Consider the following 17,542-nt stretch of genomic DNA (forward strand, 5'->3'; position numbering starts at 1 on the left):
TTATGGTAAGTTTGTGAATTCTGTTGTTTAATTCTAATATATCCTCACTGGTTTTTGTTTTTTAATCCTGCTCATTTTATCAGTTCCTGAAAGAGCTGTTCTGAAAATCTTTCATATTGATTGTGAATGTTCATCCATGTAGTTCTGCCAATTTTTGCTTTATATATCTGGGGCCATGTTAGTAGATGGATAGAAATTTAGAACTATGACATCTTCAGGTGATTTGAACTTTTTTTTTTCATTCATTATGCAGTGTCCTTTTATGTCTCTAGCAGTGTTTTTGCCTTGAAGTCTTCTTTGTTGTTATTAAAGTGTCATCTGTTTGCTTTTGGTTAGTATTTGCATAGTGTTTGCATTTTTTTCCTTAGCTGTGTTCTTGTGGTGTAGATACGTTTCTCTCTTGTTTTTAAAGCCATTTTCACAATCTTTATTCTTTAATTGGAGCATTTAGTCCTTTACATACAGTATATTTGCAGATATATTTGGCTTCAACTTTGTGGTGTCAGAGGTTGTCAAACTTTTTGTGTAAAGGCTTTGTGTGTGGTCTGGTCTCTGTTGCAACTATTCAGCTCTGTTCTTTTAGTACAAAAGCAGCTGTAACCAACATGTAAATAAATGAGCATGGATGTATTCTAATCTTTATTTATGAAGACAAACAATTGGCTAGATTTGCTGATGGTGCTGCAGTTTGCTAACCCCTTTAGTATTTTTTTTTCTATTTATCCTACTTGTTTTATATTTTGTCCTCCTCTTTCTTGCCTTTTGGCCTTAAAAAGTTTTTTTTTATTCTATTAATTTTTTTTCTTCTATCACCTTAGAAGTAATAGCCTCATTCTTTTAGTGGTTATCCTAGAGATTATAACATATTTCCTTGATGTATTAATTTCTAATAATAATTGGTACTTTTATCATCTTCCTGAAGATGCAGGAACCTGAGAACACTACCACCTCCTGACTTACATGCTTTATATGCCATTTGTGTGTGTGTGTTTAACTTTTTACTCTGGAAATTAAAAGTTTTCTATTTTTAAAACACTTTTTATTGTGGAAATATACACTTATATGCCATTTTTGTTGTGTGTTTCTTTAGCTTTTTATTTGAAAAATTTCAAACTTAGCCAAAAAAATAGAGAAGGTATTACAAACCACTAAGTAATGAACTATAATATGGTTTCAACAGTTTTTAGTATTTTGACAGTCTTGTTTGAAACAGTTCCCTGACATCAAATTATTGCATCCATAGATACTTATGTATGTGTTTCTTTTTTTTTTTTTTTTTTAATGTGCAGCTTGATCCTATGGACAGGTCTGTAGGCCAGATAATTTTTTTTTTTTTCTTTTTTGGCTGTGTTGGGTCTTCATTGCTGCACACAGGCTTTCTCCAGTTGCGGCAAGTGGGAGCTACTCTTCATTGCAGTGCGTGGGCTTCTCTTGTTGCAGAGCACGGACTCTAGGTGCACGGGCTTCAGTAGTTGCAGTGCGTGGACTCAGTAGTTGTGGCTCGGCTCTAGACCACAGGCTCAGTAGTTGTGGCGCACGGGCTTCGTTGCTCCGCGGCCTGTGGGATCCTCCTGGACCAGGGATCGAACCTGTGTACCCTGCATTGGCAGGTGGATTCTTAACCACTGCGCCACCAGGGAAGTCCCTATGTATGTATTTCTAACAGCTAATGACTTAGAAGACAGTAATATTACCCATCTACTAAAATTAATGGTAATTAAAAAATTTTTAATATCTAGAACCTAGTTGATCTTTTTAAAATTAATTAATTTTTTTTGGCTGTGTTGGATGTTCATTGCTCTGCATGGGCTCTCTCTAGTTGTGGTGAGCAGGGGCTACTCTTTGTTGCAGTGTGCAGCCTTCTCATTGCAGTGGCTTCTCTTGTTGTGGAGCACATGCTCTAGGTACACGGGCTTCAGTGGCACGCAGGCTCAGTGGTTGTGGCTTGTGGGCTCTAGAGCGCAGGCTCAGTAGTTGTGGTGCAAGGGCTTAGTTGCTCCGCAGCATGTTGAATCTTCTCGGAGCAGGGATCAAACCCACGTCCCCTGCACTGGCAGGCGGATTCTTAACCACTGTGCCACCAGGCAAGTCCCTATATAGTCATTTTTTAGATTTATTAAAATTACTTACTTTTTCTCTGATATTTTGTCCTGGATCATTTTTCTTCTCTTTAAAAAACATCTTTTAATATTCCTTAATGTGGATTTTCTGGTGATGAATTCTCAATTTTTGTTAGTTTGATCATATCTTTATCTTTATTTTTAAAACTTTTTATTATGGACACTTTCAAACATATATAAAACGTACTCAGAAGTTAGGAACTTAATATAATGAACTTCCACGTTGCAATCACTGAGCTTCAACATTGTCAAATCATGGCCAGGCTTGTTTCGTCTATTCCATACCACTACTCTTTTTTTTTTTAATCATTTTTAAAAAAATTTATTTATTTTTGGCTGCATTGGGTCTTCGTTGCCGCTCACGGGCTTTCTCTAGTTACGGCAAGCGGGGGCTACTCTTCATTGCAGTGCGCAGGCTTCTCATTGCAGTGGCTTCTCTTGTTGCGGAGCATGGGCTCTAGGTGCGCAGGCTTCAGCAGTTGGCGGCGCGTGGGCTCAGTAGCTGTGGCTCGCAGGCTCTAGAGCGCAGGCTGGTAGTTGTGGCGCACAGGCTTAGTTTCTCCGTGGCTTGTGGGATCTTCCCGAACCAGGGCTCAAACCCGTGTCCCCTGCATCGGCAGGCGGATTCTTAACCACTGCGCCACCAGGGAAGTCCCATACCACTACTCTTGAATTGTTATAAAGTGGATCTCAGATTCAGAAACATTGCATTTCATCCATTAGCATTTCATTTGTGTCTGTGAAAGATAAGGGCTGTTTAAAAAACATAACTACAGTATGTTACCTTATCTAAAAATGTAGTATTAATTCCTAATATCACCAGATATCCAGTCAGTGCTCTCTTTTTCTCGATTGCCATATACACACAACGATACACATAATTGATTTCCTGTAATCAAGATCCCAGCAAGAGTTATACATTATGTTTGATTGATGTGATTTTTGAGCCTCTTAATCTGTAGTTCTCCTCACTCCTTCCTTACTTTTTTTTTTTGTTTAAGAAACCAAATTATTTGTTCTATAGAGGGTCCCAAATCCTGGAATATGCTAATTGCATATTCATTGTTTTATTTAACATTTTCCTTTACTCCTATATTTCTTATATATTTGAATGTAGCAACTAGATCAAATTCAGTTCAATATTTTGACAAGAATACTTCATCGGCGGTGGTGTGTACTTCCATCAGAGGCGTATAATATCTGGTTATATCTCTTTTGTGATGTTAGCCATTGATGCTCATCACTTAGATCTGTTATTTTATTAGGGGTTTACTTTCATTTATATTTTTGCTGGGTATGGAATACTAGTTGGTAGGTTTTTTTTTAAGTCATTTTTTTGGAGCAGTTTTAGGTTTACAACAAAATTGAGAGGAAGGTACAGAGATTTTCCATATGTCCCCTGCCCCCAGACATGCATAGCCTCCCCCATTATCAACATTACTCACCAGAATGGTACCTTTTTTTTTTTTAACCAAGGATGAACCTGCAATGATACATCCTAATCACCCAAAATCCATCGTTTACCTTGGGGTTCACTCTTGGTGTTATACATTGTATGGGTTGGTCAAACGTATGATGACATATATCCATCATTATAATATTTTGCAGAGTATTTTCACTGCCCTGGAATCGCCTGTGCTCTGTTTTAATGTCTCCATAGTTTTGCCTTTTCCAGAATGTCATATGTAGTTGACTCTTAAATAGCACAGGGGTTAGGGGTGCCAACCCTCTGTGCAGTCGAATATCTGTATATAACTTTACAGTGGGCATTTCATATCTGCAGTTCTATATCCGTGGATTCAACCAACTGTGGACCATTTAGTACTATAGTATGTATTTGTTGAAAAAAAATCTGTGTATAAGTGGACCCGCACAGTTCAAACCCATGTTATTCAAAGGTCAGCCGTAGTTGGAATCATACAGTGTGTAATAGCATTTTCAGGTTGGCTTTTTTCACTTAGTAATATGCTGAATAATATTCTATTGTCTGGATATGAATTATTTATCCATCATCTATCCATTCATCTACTGAAGGACATCTTGGTTGCTTTTGAGTTTTGGCAGTTATGAATAAAGCTATAAACATACTTGTGCGTGTTTTTGTGTGAACGTAAGTTTTCAACTCCTCTGAGTATATAGGAAAGAACACAATTCCTAGATTGTAGGGTACGAATAAGTTTAGTTTTGTAAGAAACTGCCAAACTGTCTTCCAAAGTGGCTGTATCACTTTGCATTCTCACCAGTAATGAATGAGAATTTCTGTTGCTCCACTCCTTGCTGGTATTTGGTGTTGTCAGTGTTCCAGACTTCGGCCATTCTAATAGGTATGTAGTGGTATCTGGTTTTAATTTACATTTCCCTGATGACATATGATGTGGAGCATCTTTTCATATGCTTATCTGTCATCTGTATATCGATTTTGGCGAGGTGTCAGAGTTTTTGGCCCATTTTAAAATCAGGTTGTTTGTTTTCTTATTGTTGAGTTTTAAGAGTTCTGTGTATATTTGGGATAACATTTCTTTTTCTCTTTTGTCTTTTGCAAATAATTTCTCCCAGTCTGTGGCTTGTCCTCTTATTTTCTTGACATCATCTTTCACAGAGCAGAAGTTTTTAATTTTAATGAAGTCCAGCTTATCAATGAGTTCTTTCATAGGTCATGTCTATAGTGTTCTATGTAAAAAGACATCACCATACCCAAGGTCATCTAAGTTTTCTCCCTATGTTATTTTCTAGGAGTTTTATAGTTTTGCATTTTACTAGATTAAAAAACAATTCTTTGAAGACCATTGCATTATCTACTGTTGAGACGTTAGCTATCAGGCTAATTATTGTTCCTTTGAAGGTAACGTTTGATGGTGGGAAAAGTTTAGCTGCTTTTAAGATTTTCCTTTTGTCTTTGACTTTCAGCAGTTTTACTATGATGTGACTAGATGTACATACCTTTTTATTTATCCTCTTAGGGTTTGTTGGGCTATTTGAACCTGTCGTTTGATATCTGTGGTCAGTTTTGGAAAATTCTCTGTCATTATCTCTGCAAATATATATTTCTTCTGACCCATTCTTACTTTCTTTACACATATGTTAGACCTTTTTGTTGTCCTTTGTCTTTTATTTCTCTTCTCTGTTTTCCATTCTTTTGTTTCACTGAGCTTTTTTTCTTTTTTTAATTAATTTTTATTGGAATATAGTTGATTTACCATGTTCTGTTAGTTTATGTTTCACTGAGCTTTAATCCAGAGTACATCTTCTCACCTCTCTCTAGTTTATGTCTCACTACAGTGTATTGAATCTACAGTTAAACTGCATCCATTGAGATACTAATTTTGGTTATTGTATTTTTCAGGTATAGAATTTATATCTTTTTCAAATTTGCTGTGCTTTCCCCCACTTTTGAAAAATGATTTCTAGCTCTCTAGTGAAATTCTTGATTTAATTGACTGGCTCCTTGAACATAATGCATAAACTCATAAAGTCTAAGCTTTATAATCTTAGCGTGTGGAACATTGTTAAATTTGCTTCCTCTGGTGGTTCATCTTGTCTTGTTTCCTTATGTACCTGGGGGTTGTATGAATGTATATAAGACAACCATGCAGGATCCAATATCAGTTTGAAAATATAATATTTACAGTCCCTTTGAGAGCTTGCCTACTTACGGTTCATCCTTAACTCCTTATATCGTTACTCTTTGAGTCTCAGTTTAAAGGGTATGGGATTTTCCATGCTTCCCACCTCTGGCAAGTGTGAAGCTAGTTTTGTCTCCCTTACCTTGTGAGGCTTTGCTCCGCTTCTCAGGATCAGCTGCCGCTTGTAGATGCCCCAAGGGGAAAGCTGCCCTACCTCTCTGTCTCTCTTCTCTGGATAGCCTTCTCTTGGGTCTTGGCCTGCTGATTCTTAACTGCCTCTTTAGTTCTCTGATGCCTTTTAGGCACACCCACCACCTCTCCAGCTTTTTCTCGTTTTCTCATTGGAAGGTTTTGGGATCAATTTACTAGTACTGGAAATGAACCATTTTTTCTTTGCTGTTAAAGTTATTCATTGAGATACTATTTCTGTATTAACTTTCTAAAAAGTGTCAAAGTACTACCCTTGTAATATAGTATATTAAAAAGACACACGAAAGTTTAAAGGAGCAGAAAAAAATCACAGTGCCCTCAGTGAGAGGCAGTTACTGTTAATAGTTGCTTTTTGTTAAAGCGCTAGCTTTTGTGGGGCTGGGGAAGAGTCTGGAGATAAGCTTAGTTTGGATATTCTGAGCTTGAGATGATTAAGATGTCTAGCTAGAGTTATGCTTGAGGCATTTAGTTATTAAACAGATGATTTGCTTCAAGAGCAGGGTGGAGATCTGGATTTGTTGATCTCAGAATGTTAGTTGAAGCTATCAAAGTAACTGGAAGGCAGTGGTGGTTGTAGACTGTTTCTTTGTTAAGGGTAGCACAGATTGAGAAGGGACAGGGTAATTATGGGAGAGGTAAGATAGAACTTAATTTTTGTAGTGTTGTGAAGGCCAAGACAACGTCATATTTTTCATTTGTAAGTTATGTGCCTCTAGGAAAATTTTTTCTATTCTATATTTAATGGTTTAATTTTTTTAGCCTAAAATTCTGTATGCTGAATTGAATAACAGTTATATAAAGCACAGTATCCTAGTGTGAAATACTTGTTAGTGTTTTAGATCTAATCGCAGACTAGATTAAGTACTGAAGTTCAGGATCTCAGACTTGCTAATAATTCATACTTAGTTTTTTTTTTTTCATACTTAGTTTTGTGCAAATGACTGTCCTCAATCTCTTGTTCCATTAAATGTGCATAATAATGAATTCACAATGTTAAAGAATAATAAAACTATATTAACTACACCAAGGAAATATTAAACACAAATGACTTTCATACTGAATCAGTTTGTATATAGAGAGAATGCAAGAAACAGTACTTTTGTACATCCTGTTCCGATAACCATTGATACTAAAGGTAAGAAGAGGAGTGACTTCACTAAAGGTTTTTTGGTGGTATATCAATACATTATTTTAGTTCTATACCAGACTAGTTCTTTAAGTAGATGTGCACAAAGGACATTTAAAGATAAGCCAGAAATTCATGACCACATACCTACTTATTTTTAACATATATTTTGAGTTATCTTTTTGTTTCTACAGTTGTGACTGTATTTTAATAATTTTGCTATGTGTTTGGTCATTAAACAAGAGCTATTATAATATGGAAATTTGATTTAACAGAGCTACAATAGAAGAGGCGTACTCCAGGTCAATGACAAAACTAGCAAAATCTGCAAGCAATTATTCACAACTTGGGTGAGTTAATTTCTTTGAAGAACTCTTTCAATGTTGATTTAGGCAAGTTTATGAGAATAGTAGGTTCCCGTTAAGGATAAAATAGTTCATAAATATAATAATATATAATGTGTTTATTCAAAATGCGTCTGTATGTGAATATATTCTCGACTTGATAGAAAGTATAATTGAATTTACTGAATCAGTTAACACAAAGAAAATGAAACTTACTTTTTTCCCTTTATTAAACTATACAATACAACTTCATTCTTCCTTCTTTTTTCCATATCTCTCCTCATTTTTCTGGCAGCCTCCTGTTTCTAACTCCTCCATGTAGATGCGCCTCTTCGAAAACATAATTTCTTCTTTATTGACCACAGTAGAAGGGCCAGAAAGTAACTGGAATAACAGAAGCTAGCTTTAACCAATTGACCATGGGTTGTTTTTTTTTAACAAATAATTTATTTTTCTTTCATATACTCATTCTTTTAGGTTTCCAGTATGATATTGTAGAAATATTTATTATTTTTAAAAACTTTTTATTGGAATAGAGTTGATTTACAATGTTATATTAGTTTCAAGTGTACAGCAAAGTGAGTCAGTTATACATATACAAATATCCACTCTTTTTTTAGATTCTTTTCCCAAGTATGCCATTACAGAGTATTGAGTAGAGTTCCCTGTGCTATACAATAGGTTCTTATTAGTTATCTATTTTAGATATACTAGTATGTATACGTCGATCCCAATCTCCCAGTTCTCCCCCTCTAACCCCATCCCCTGGTAACCATAAGTTTGTTTTCTACATCTGTGACTCTACTTCTGTTTTTTTGTTTTTTTTAAGATTCTTTTCCCATGTAGGCCGTTACAAAGTAGTGAGTAGAGTTCCCTGTGCTATTCAGCAGGCTATTGTTAGTTATCTGTTTTATATATAGTCGAGTGTATATGTCAGCCCCAGTCTCCCAATTTATCCCTCCCCCCCATCCCTTGGGAACCGTAAGTTTGTTTTCTACATCTGTGACCCCATTTCTGTTTTGTAAATAAGTTCATTTTTACCCCCCCTTTTTTTTTAGATTTCACATATAAGCAATATCATATGATATTTGTCTTTCTGTGTCTGACTTACTTCACTCAGTATGAGGCCATAGTTTTAATATAGGAAATTCTTATTTTTAGTTACCAGGTGGGAGGTAGAAAAAAACATGTGTTTTCTAATAAAGTTACTGAAAATATTTCTGTCTTTGGAATATGTGCCTTTCATGAATAATAGGTGATATTTTATTTTTTGTGTTAGTGTTGTTACTTAAGATTATAAAGATTTTAAATATTAATGTTTTTGTTTACTGATGCATATTTAGGCAAGAATTAAATTTTATCTTTCTGTATTTAGTTGCGTTTAAACATATTTTGGATTGGTCAATTTCCTTTCTTAGTGCTCATTGTACATTAACTTGTATTACCTGACCAGAAAAAAGTTGTGTATGTCAAACTTTAAAAAATGGAATGATACTTGAAATTCCTTAAAGAAACCTGTATTTAAAGAAATCTTATGTTGAACCTCCTTTCAGTGTAAATAATCCTTGGGTAAAGTAAAGGGACACTCTCATCTTACCTGTTTTGTAAAGTCTAGACTATCATGTATCAGGTTTACCTGAAGTGATGTACATGTATTTTGGTGCTGTAGTGAGTGGATAGTTTTCAGGTGTCCTTTTTTCTCTCAAAATTTTCCATCTAACTGCTTGCCACATTTAGTGCTGATTAGATTTAAAAGTGTGAGGTAAAGATCTAATCAGAACAGTCCTATTTAAGTATTTTAATTATTCTCTTTGAACTTTTTGTTATTGCTTAAAATGATTGTTGTCAGTTAGCTTTCCTACTGGGTAGGAAATGCAGTAATTGGCACAGAGTACATATTAGGATAAGTAATTTCTTTCCCTACCCTCTTGCATTAGTGATCATTGTTGCTATTTGTTTTTGTTTTATCATAGAGCAAAGCAAGTGCTGTTGAAAATCTCTGAGGAAGTACCTGAGGAAAGCATAGGATAAAATTTTTCTTATATCATTCCCTACTGACCAAATTAGTTTAAACTAACCTTTGACATCCTAAGTATTATTCAAAATATTATAATGTAGTAACTCTTGGAAGTACTTGAACCTGTTGAAAATATTAAATTCTCAATGTTGAGAAGAAGTGGTAGGAAAGTATGTCATACGTCCTATGCCAAGTGTAGTAGAAAAGGGACTCTCTTAGTGTTTGTTGAAGTACATGGGTAAAATCTGAAACAAAGTTTCAGATAACAGTTTTAAAATAATTCTTAAATAAATTTTAATCATGAAGGCACTTAAAAAATCATGTGCAAATTTGACTTCTGCATGTTTAAATTCAGAGGAGCTTTTATTTTCTTAATTTTATTTATTTGTGTTTTTTTGGCCGCACTGCAGGCACGAGGGATCTTAGTTCCCCGACCAGGGATCAAACCTGTGACCCTGCATTGGAAGCACGGAGTCCTAACCACTGGACTGCCAGGGAATTTGCAGGAGCTTTTATTTTTGATGAAGCATTTTAAATGGAGCACTGAAGAGTCTAAAATTTAGATTTGATAATAAGTTAGTTTTAAACAGTAGACAGTGATTAGAAAGGCTTCTGATACAAATCTAAATAACCAGATCAACTCAGAAAATGACACGTTATAATTAAGGGAGGGTCATGGCCAGACCTGTGATATGAGTTAACTCATTTCTCTGTATCTGAGGTATAAAAATATTTTAAGTAATTAACCAAGGATTAAAAAAAAATCAAGGTCAGGCTGTCAGTCGTTTAATTTGTGATTTAATTTAATCTCATCTTTTGACTAATTAAAATTACTGAATATAACATTATTTCCATTGGTTCTATTTTGGAGCCTTAAACTTTTTTTTCCTGTTAGTAAATTATTCCCATGTTTTCTTTGCTTTAGAACATTTGCACCAGTGTGGGATGTGTTCAAAACATCTACAGAGAAATTAGCAAATTGTCACTTGGATCTTGTTAGAAAATTACAAGAATTAATAAAAGAAGTTCAGAAGTATGGAGAAGAACAAGTAAAATCGCATAAAAAGGTATCAGTTTTGTTAAAGGATTGATTGATCAGATATTGAATGCTTTGTAGTTCTGCATTTTGATGAATCATTTCATACCAAACAGACTAAAGAAGAAGTTGCAGGAACTCTGGAAGCTGTTCAAACCATTCAGAGCATAACTCAGGCCCTCCAGAAATCCAAGGAAAATTACAATGCCAAATGTGTAGAACAGGAACGTTTGAAAAAGGAAGGAGCTACACAAAGAGAAATAGAAAAGGTAATTGTAATAAAAATAATACCTCTGTGGTTTCAAAGCATTTTCAAATACAAGACTGCATTTAATCTTTAAACACTCAAGAATGATCTCATATTAAAGATGAAGTCACTGTGCCTCTGAGTGTTAGTGATTCACCTAAGTGAAACAGAAGTAGGTTTACAAAATAAGTTGTATATGGTAGATAAATTAGCAAATACATAAAAAGGAATGATTTCTTTATATCGGTGACACATTTGCAGGATATTTTTATAAGATAATTGATGAGATGCTGCTTGGTGTAAGATTTAATAATGAGGTAAAAAATTTTTTGAAGCAAGACTTTGGTAGATATAGCAAGGCAATAGTTACTTGAGATAAACTTTAAATATATGTTGTGGGTGATTTATTGCTGACTTTGAGCCCATGTATGTAGTATTGTGGTAAACCACAACCCTTTCCCCCACTCTCATTTTGATTGAAAGTAAATTTTTTTCCCCTTTCAAAACAGTTTAACCATCCACTTGTTTGATGTGGTATATATCATTTAGGAATCAGCCATAGGGAGTGATAATTTTGAAAGCTTTGTAGAATATTTGAAATAGCCAGTAAAAAAAACCTGTAATTATGTTGCAATTATAATAATTATAAAAGTGCATATACATGGGCAAAAACTAGAAGAGCATCTGGAAAAATCAAAACAGTCGATGGAATTTGGGGTAATATGTTTCCTTTAGTGTTTTGTGCAATAAATAAAAATTGGGAGGGGGTAAAAAATGAGGCACAGTAAGTTCATGATTTTAAAACGCTCTTCATTCCAGGCATAGCAGTTAAGAATAAAATATAAAAAGGGAAAATAAAGCAAAATCACATGCTCCAAAAAGAAGAATATTTTCTTCATAATGAACCAGAAATGGAACAGAAACTCAAAAGGGCATGTAGAGATTGATTATGCAGGGTTGTTGGACCCAAAGTCCTAAGTTAGGCAGTGGAATTTAACTCTTGTGTGGTAAAGGGGACTAAATATTCCCCACTTGAGATGAAGCCCAAGGAGCCCCACTCACTTGGTGAAACTATAAGTAGTGAAAAAAGACTGTTGAGCTGCTGAAGGGCTAAAGCATTATTGGAAGTTGGGGCTTAAGGATGCAGTTCTGACTGGCAGTCAGGCCAAGGAACCAGTTCATGACTGTTTCGATCATATCCCCTATATTCTTCCAGGGAATTAATTAAAAGCTACCTTTATAAGACTGATACTAAATTGGGGCCTTGGAGGGCTGGCAGGAGATAACCTGAAACTGCTAAATGGGGATGGGTGAGCATAAATGATAAAATATAACACAATTCTAGGAGGTGGTGTTTACCTTGTATTCCATAGAGTTTTCCAGCATCACTGGTGGAGGGAGAGAGAGAAGAGAGAGGGGAAAAAACAAGAAACCTCCCACCTGAAATGAACAAAATAACATCTTAAGAAATCTAATATAGCTAATATAGCTTTCCCTGCTATACAACAGTAGAGTGTTCCTATGAAACCTTTCATAAGCCAAAATGGCGTAAGCAGAGAAGCAAGTACCTTAGAACACATCTTGCTAATGCACGCACAAAATAAATTGAGATAAAGCACAGATGCTTACAGACACAGTTCAAAGCTTTGGAGACCGATGCTGAGTGTAGATCGTGGGAAGGAGCTTGGTGGTGCCACTCTCACTGCTTCTCAGGGTGTGCGCTGCCTCTGTAATGACTCCTGCAAAACAAACGCTGAATGCTATTTTTCTTTTCACCTGTTTTTGTAAAAGTGAAAATCCTCTTTGAATGTTTTTCAGTTCGTGATAACAGGAACTAATATAATTCTTTTGTAAAAGCAAAGTAAACAAACTTGTAAGACAAACTTTTGAAAAGCAGGGGATACCTCTGCTAAGACAGATGGCAATAAATTTAACAATTAGAATAAGAATTCACTCCACATAAAATTTAGATTTATAAAATAGATGATCAGAAATGTTCGTGTATGTTGAGGATGTTCAGATATGCAAATGAATATAAATTTATATTAAAGAAATTAAGCGAGATAATGAAATAAGATCTAGTAGATGGGAAAACAGCTAACTAGAAAATTTGGCAATGAAATATGTGGTTATTGAAATTTTAAAAAAAGTAACAGAGGAGACAAACGTTAGAGCTAATATAGTGAAAGATTGAATTTGGGCACTCACCCATAACATAGTACAGAGAATAAAGGTTACCAACATTCATCTGATATGGATTTCAGAAGAAAAAAAAATGGAGAGGATGGTAGACAGGTAATATTTGAAGAGTTAACAGATCAGAATATTTCAGAATTAAAAAAACTCAAGAGTTCTTAGATCAAAAGTACATTCTGGTATTAAGCAGGTTAAATAAAGATAAATTCAGAACGAGCCACCAGAGAAAAAGAGAATATTAAAAGCTACCGGTTATATCTTTTTCCTCACATCTCTGAAATCAGAGTGCATCGTCAAATGATAGTATCATATAATCACTGTTGGCATGGTGGCATTTGTGGTGTAGTTTCACTGCCTCTGTGAACTTGGTTGTTATATACCTGGTGGCATGATTGGACAACTGCAACACGTTGATGTTTCAATTAACACACCACTTTAAGAGCATTGAGGAAGGATTAATTCTGACTGTTGTCTGAAAACCTTTTGTTGAGACCTGGTAAGATCAAGAAAATGTGAGCACCAATGTTTGGAAGAAAACCTGGAGATGATAGTGGAACACTTTTAAGAAATGCTCTGTCAGTAATGCTTTTGGTGACATTGAAGATAACACTATGTGGGGAAAAAAACAGACCTCAGCAGTCCCTGAATTGGAAGTAACTGAGAAGGGTCAGAACCTGACTGTGAAAAAAGATTCAGGAATATCTCGAAAGTTCATTTTGCTTTCTTTTTAATTCTGTATCACACAAGAGTAAAAATCTACTTCTAAGTAAGTCTAGAAGAGCTCTTTTAATAAATCTAAAATAAAAATTTTAAGTGATAAGAAAGGATTATTTCATGGTTTGACAGTATTTTTCTGTTTTAGTGGTACACAAGATAATGGTGTGTGTTACAATTAATGGTATATTAGAATTAGTAGTAGTCAAGCATGAACATTAAGCATAACTACTGAGAGAATAGAAGTATAGTCTAAATCTTCTAAATCAGCAAAAAGAAAAGAAGAGGAAGGGGTGCTTTTTTTTAATTGTTCTGCTCAGAGGTGATATCTTTGCTTGTGATACTAGATGTGTTAATGGGTCTCTGATTTATATATATTCAAATCCAAGCCTAAGTAAATTTATTTTGGCCTGTAATAAATAAGCTCTTTATTAACATGAATGTAGATTTTTTTAAGACATAGATCTTTGAACTGTTTTTCCTTTGGTGAACTTGAAAACATAAACACTTATTGGCTATTATGACATAGTATGCTTCTCATCTTCATTCACAAACCCTTATTTTTATAAAGCACCATTCAGAAGTTACTCATATTTGTGGACTATGACAAAGTACTTATTTTATATGTATATATTTAATTCATAGGAGTTTACTATAAAAATTCTAGACACTTAAACAGAAATATTTCTGGTAGTACATCAGTAAAGTTATTTATAATGCTAAGGAAATGAATAAAATATAGGATTTATTTCATTATCAGTAGGTAATCTATTAAGGCCAATCTTTTGTTTATGAGAAGAAATGTAGCTATTGCTTTTAAAGCATAAGTTGCTATGCTCCAACATCCCTTTTAATAATCACTTTACAAAAGTGGTCAAGTTTGTTCCTACTGGGACATTTAGTTTCAATGAGTCTACCCTAAGAATTTACAGTTTTACTAAGCAAAGATACTATTTAGAAAGTCATTTTGACTTAACTGAGTGTTGCTGTATAGTCATTTCCTATGAGAGATGTTTCTTGCTTTCAAAAAATATATATATTCCCAATAAGATTACATTCTTTTTTTTTTTTTTTTTTTCCGGTACACGGGCCTCTCACTGTTGTGGCCTCTCCCGTTGCGGAGCACAGGCTCCGGACGCACAGGCCCAGCGGCCATGGCTCACGGGTCCAGCTGCTCCGCGGCACGTGGGATCCTCCCAGACCGGGGCACGAACCCGTCACCCCTGCATCAGCAGGCGGACCCTCAACCACTGCGCTACCAGGGAAGCCCACAATTACATTCTTTTAAAAAATAAATTAATTAATTTTTTAATTTAATTTTTGGCTGCGTTGGGTCTTTGTTGCCGTGCACGGGCTTTCTCTGTTTGCAGCGAGCGGGGTCTACTCTTCGTTGCGGTGCACAGGCTTCTCACTGCGGTGGCTTCTCTTGTTGTGGAGCACGGGCTCTAGGCTCGTGGGCTTCAGTAGTTGCAGCACGCAGGCTCAGTAGTTGTGGCTTGTGGACTCTAGAGCGCAGGCTCAGTAGTTGTGGCGCACGGGCTTAGTTGCTCCGCGGCATGTGGGATCTTCCTGGACCAGGGCTCGAACCCATGTCTCCTGCATTGGCAGGCGGATTCTTAACTGCTCTGCCACCAGGGAAGTCCAGAATACGATTACATTCTAAAGTGGCCTCTATATTCTTTTATAGGATACCCTTAGTTTTCTTTAAATTTTTTTGTCATTACTTAAAATACCTTGTTAATCAATAAACTCTTTTAAAAAATGTATTCATTACTAAGTACTGCTTTTGCCAGTTTTCTAAGATGCTTCTTTAAGTTGGTATGTAATTTCCTTATTCTGACATATGATGTTTACCTTTGAAGAGTGAAAGCTGATGTAAAAAATATATTAGAACTTATAAAGGGTATCTTCTTTCTTTTTTTGTAAGTGAGAAACCATTATGTTGTCTACAGTGCAACATATGTGTCTACTAGGAAAAATAATCATTATAGCAAAATATTATTTGAACTTTTCCTGTTTATTAATATAATAAAAATTAAGAGTTTACTTTAAATATAGGCTATAGACTCAATTCTTCCCCTTTTAAATGGTTCATTCACATATTTTCTGATTGTTGGATTATGAATTTGTATGCCATAGTAAATAAGTGTTTTAGTTTCTACCATGTGCCTGTCATCATGCTAGATGTTATAAGGTTCTTAAAGGCTGAGTACATATTATCCCCTCTGTCTTCAAGAAGCTTCCTTCTTTTTGAGGAGCTAAGACTTATTGAATAGTACAGAACAAGAGGCTACTAGAGAAAGGTTTTAATGGTAAGTTTAGAAAGGGAGGTGTCTTATTTTGTGTAGAACCTGTAATGGAGTAAATTACTTAAAAAAGGATGGACACAATCATTATAGTTATATTTTGAGGGACTTTTCCATTGTTTATGAATTTCCTTTCAAATTTCAAATACTTCTAGGAGTGATCACAGCTCATGTATTTATCAGTAGCCAACACATAAATTATAAGGCAATAACTTAATAGGCAGCAGAGAAAAAAGAGTAGTGTTAGGATGAAGAAGAAGCAAAGAAGGGGCTCCCAGTGGGAATATATCATTTTGCCAGACTGTGTCATTAAAAATCACTCCATGGACTGTGGGTTGCTTGTTACTCTTGTATAGACTGAAAATTTAGGTAGCTGGAAGAAATTCTCTTCTTCCAAGACTCTTGGCATAACAGAATCCAAAAGGAAACCCAGATAACCATGGCATTAAAATTGTTTTTAAAATAAATTCTAGCAAACTTGGGTATCTGGACTTCCCGTGAAGGTAGTTTGTAAACTCTAAATATCCATCTCATCTAATTGTTAACTGTTTGAAAGGGCAAGGATGTTAGAGGAAGTATATTAACGGTAGTATAAAATAATGTCATACGGCTAGACAATGGGAAGAGAGTTTAAAAAAGGCCCATAGGAGCAAACTAGAAAATCATTGTAGGTTTTAGACACTTACTCTAGGGGTAGAGCTTAGAACAACTCTTAGATATAATAACAGCAAAATGTAACACCAAAATATAATGATGTATGTTCCTGTTGATGTTTAATAGTAGATACTATTTATTCTGTAGTCCCTGTCCCAAGCATTTACATAAATTACATTTCATCTGTGCCAAAGCTCTAAAAAAATATGTGGTATTTCCATTTTAGGAATGAGAGAACTGTATAAAACTCAAAGTCAACTGGGTAGTAAATGGTAGAGCTAGAAGTTGAATCCAGTTTCTTTTGGATCCGAAACCAGTTCTGATACAAGATACCGTTCTGATACACTACAAGATAAAGTGGCATCCTGTATTTATTTAAGAAGGCCCACAAGCGTAAAGCATATATGTTTAATATAATATATGCAATTATATTTTAGAGAGAGTACAGAGTTGCCTTTTTATTTTTTTATTTATTTTTTATTTTATTTTTTTTTTTACAAAGCAGGCCTGTGTGCTCAGGTACCCGCACTTTTTATTTTTTTTTTATTTTTATTTTTTTTAATTTTTATTTTTTATTTTTTATTTATTTTTATTTTTTTGCGGTACGCGGGCCTCTCACTGCTGTGGCCTCTCCCGTTGTGGAGCACAGGCTCCGGACGCGCAGGCTCAGCAGCCATGGCTCACGGGCCCAGCCGCTCCGCGGCATATGGGATCCTCCCGGACCGGGGCACGAACCCGCATCCCCTGCATCGGCAGGCGGACTCTCAACCACTGCGCCACCAGGGAGGCCCGAGAGTTGCCTTTTTAGAGAATAAGACTGTATGCATCTCTTGCCAACCCCAAACCTCCAGGTAAACCCAACTTTCTGTTTCTAATACTTATTCTTAGACTCCTGAACATAGCTGGAGATAATTACCTACTGGCTCTGATTGGCTCTGCACAAATTCCA

The 17,542-nt window shown here is 35.4% G+C and overlaps 1 protein-coding gene across 1 annotated transcript in view; it reads left to right on the forward strand.

Moving 5' to 3' along the window:
- FCHO2 (FCH and mu domain containing endocytic adaptor 2) overlaps window positions 1–17,542 on the forward strand; it is a 114,791-nt gene that overhangs the window by 22,507 nt on the left and 74,742 nt on the right. Inside the window, exons 3-5 of the mRNA XM_081232420.1 lie at window positions 7,355–7,429; window positions 10,366–10,507; window positions 10,593–10,745. Coding sequence (XP_081088546.1) covers window positions 7,355–7,429; window positions 10,366–10,507; window positions 10,593–10,745 — 370 coding nt within the window. The remainder of the gene's footprint in view (window positions 1–7,354; window positions 7,430–10,365; window positions 10,508–10,592; window positions 10,746–17,542) is intronic.

This window comes from Mesoplodon bidens (genome assembly GCF_964165515.1).
Source record: "Mesoplodon bidens genome assembly, chromosome: 4".
NCBI lineage: Eukaryota > Metazoa > Chordata > Mammalia > Artiodactyla > Ziphiidae > Mesoplodon > Mesoplodon bidens.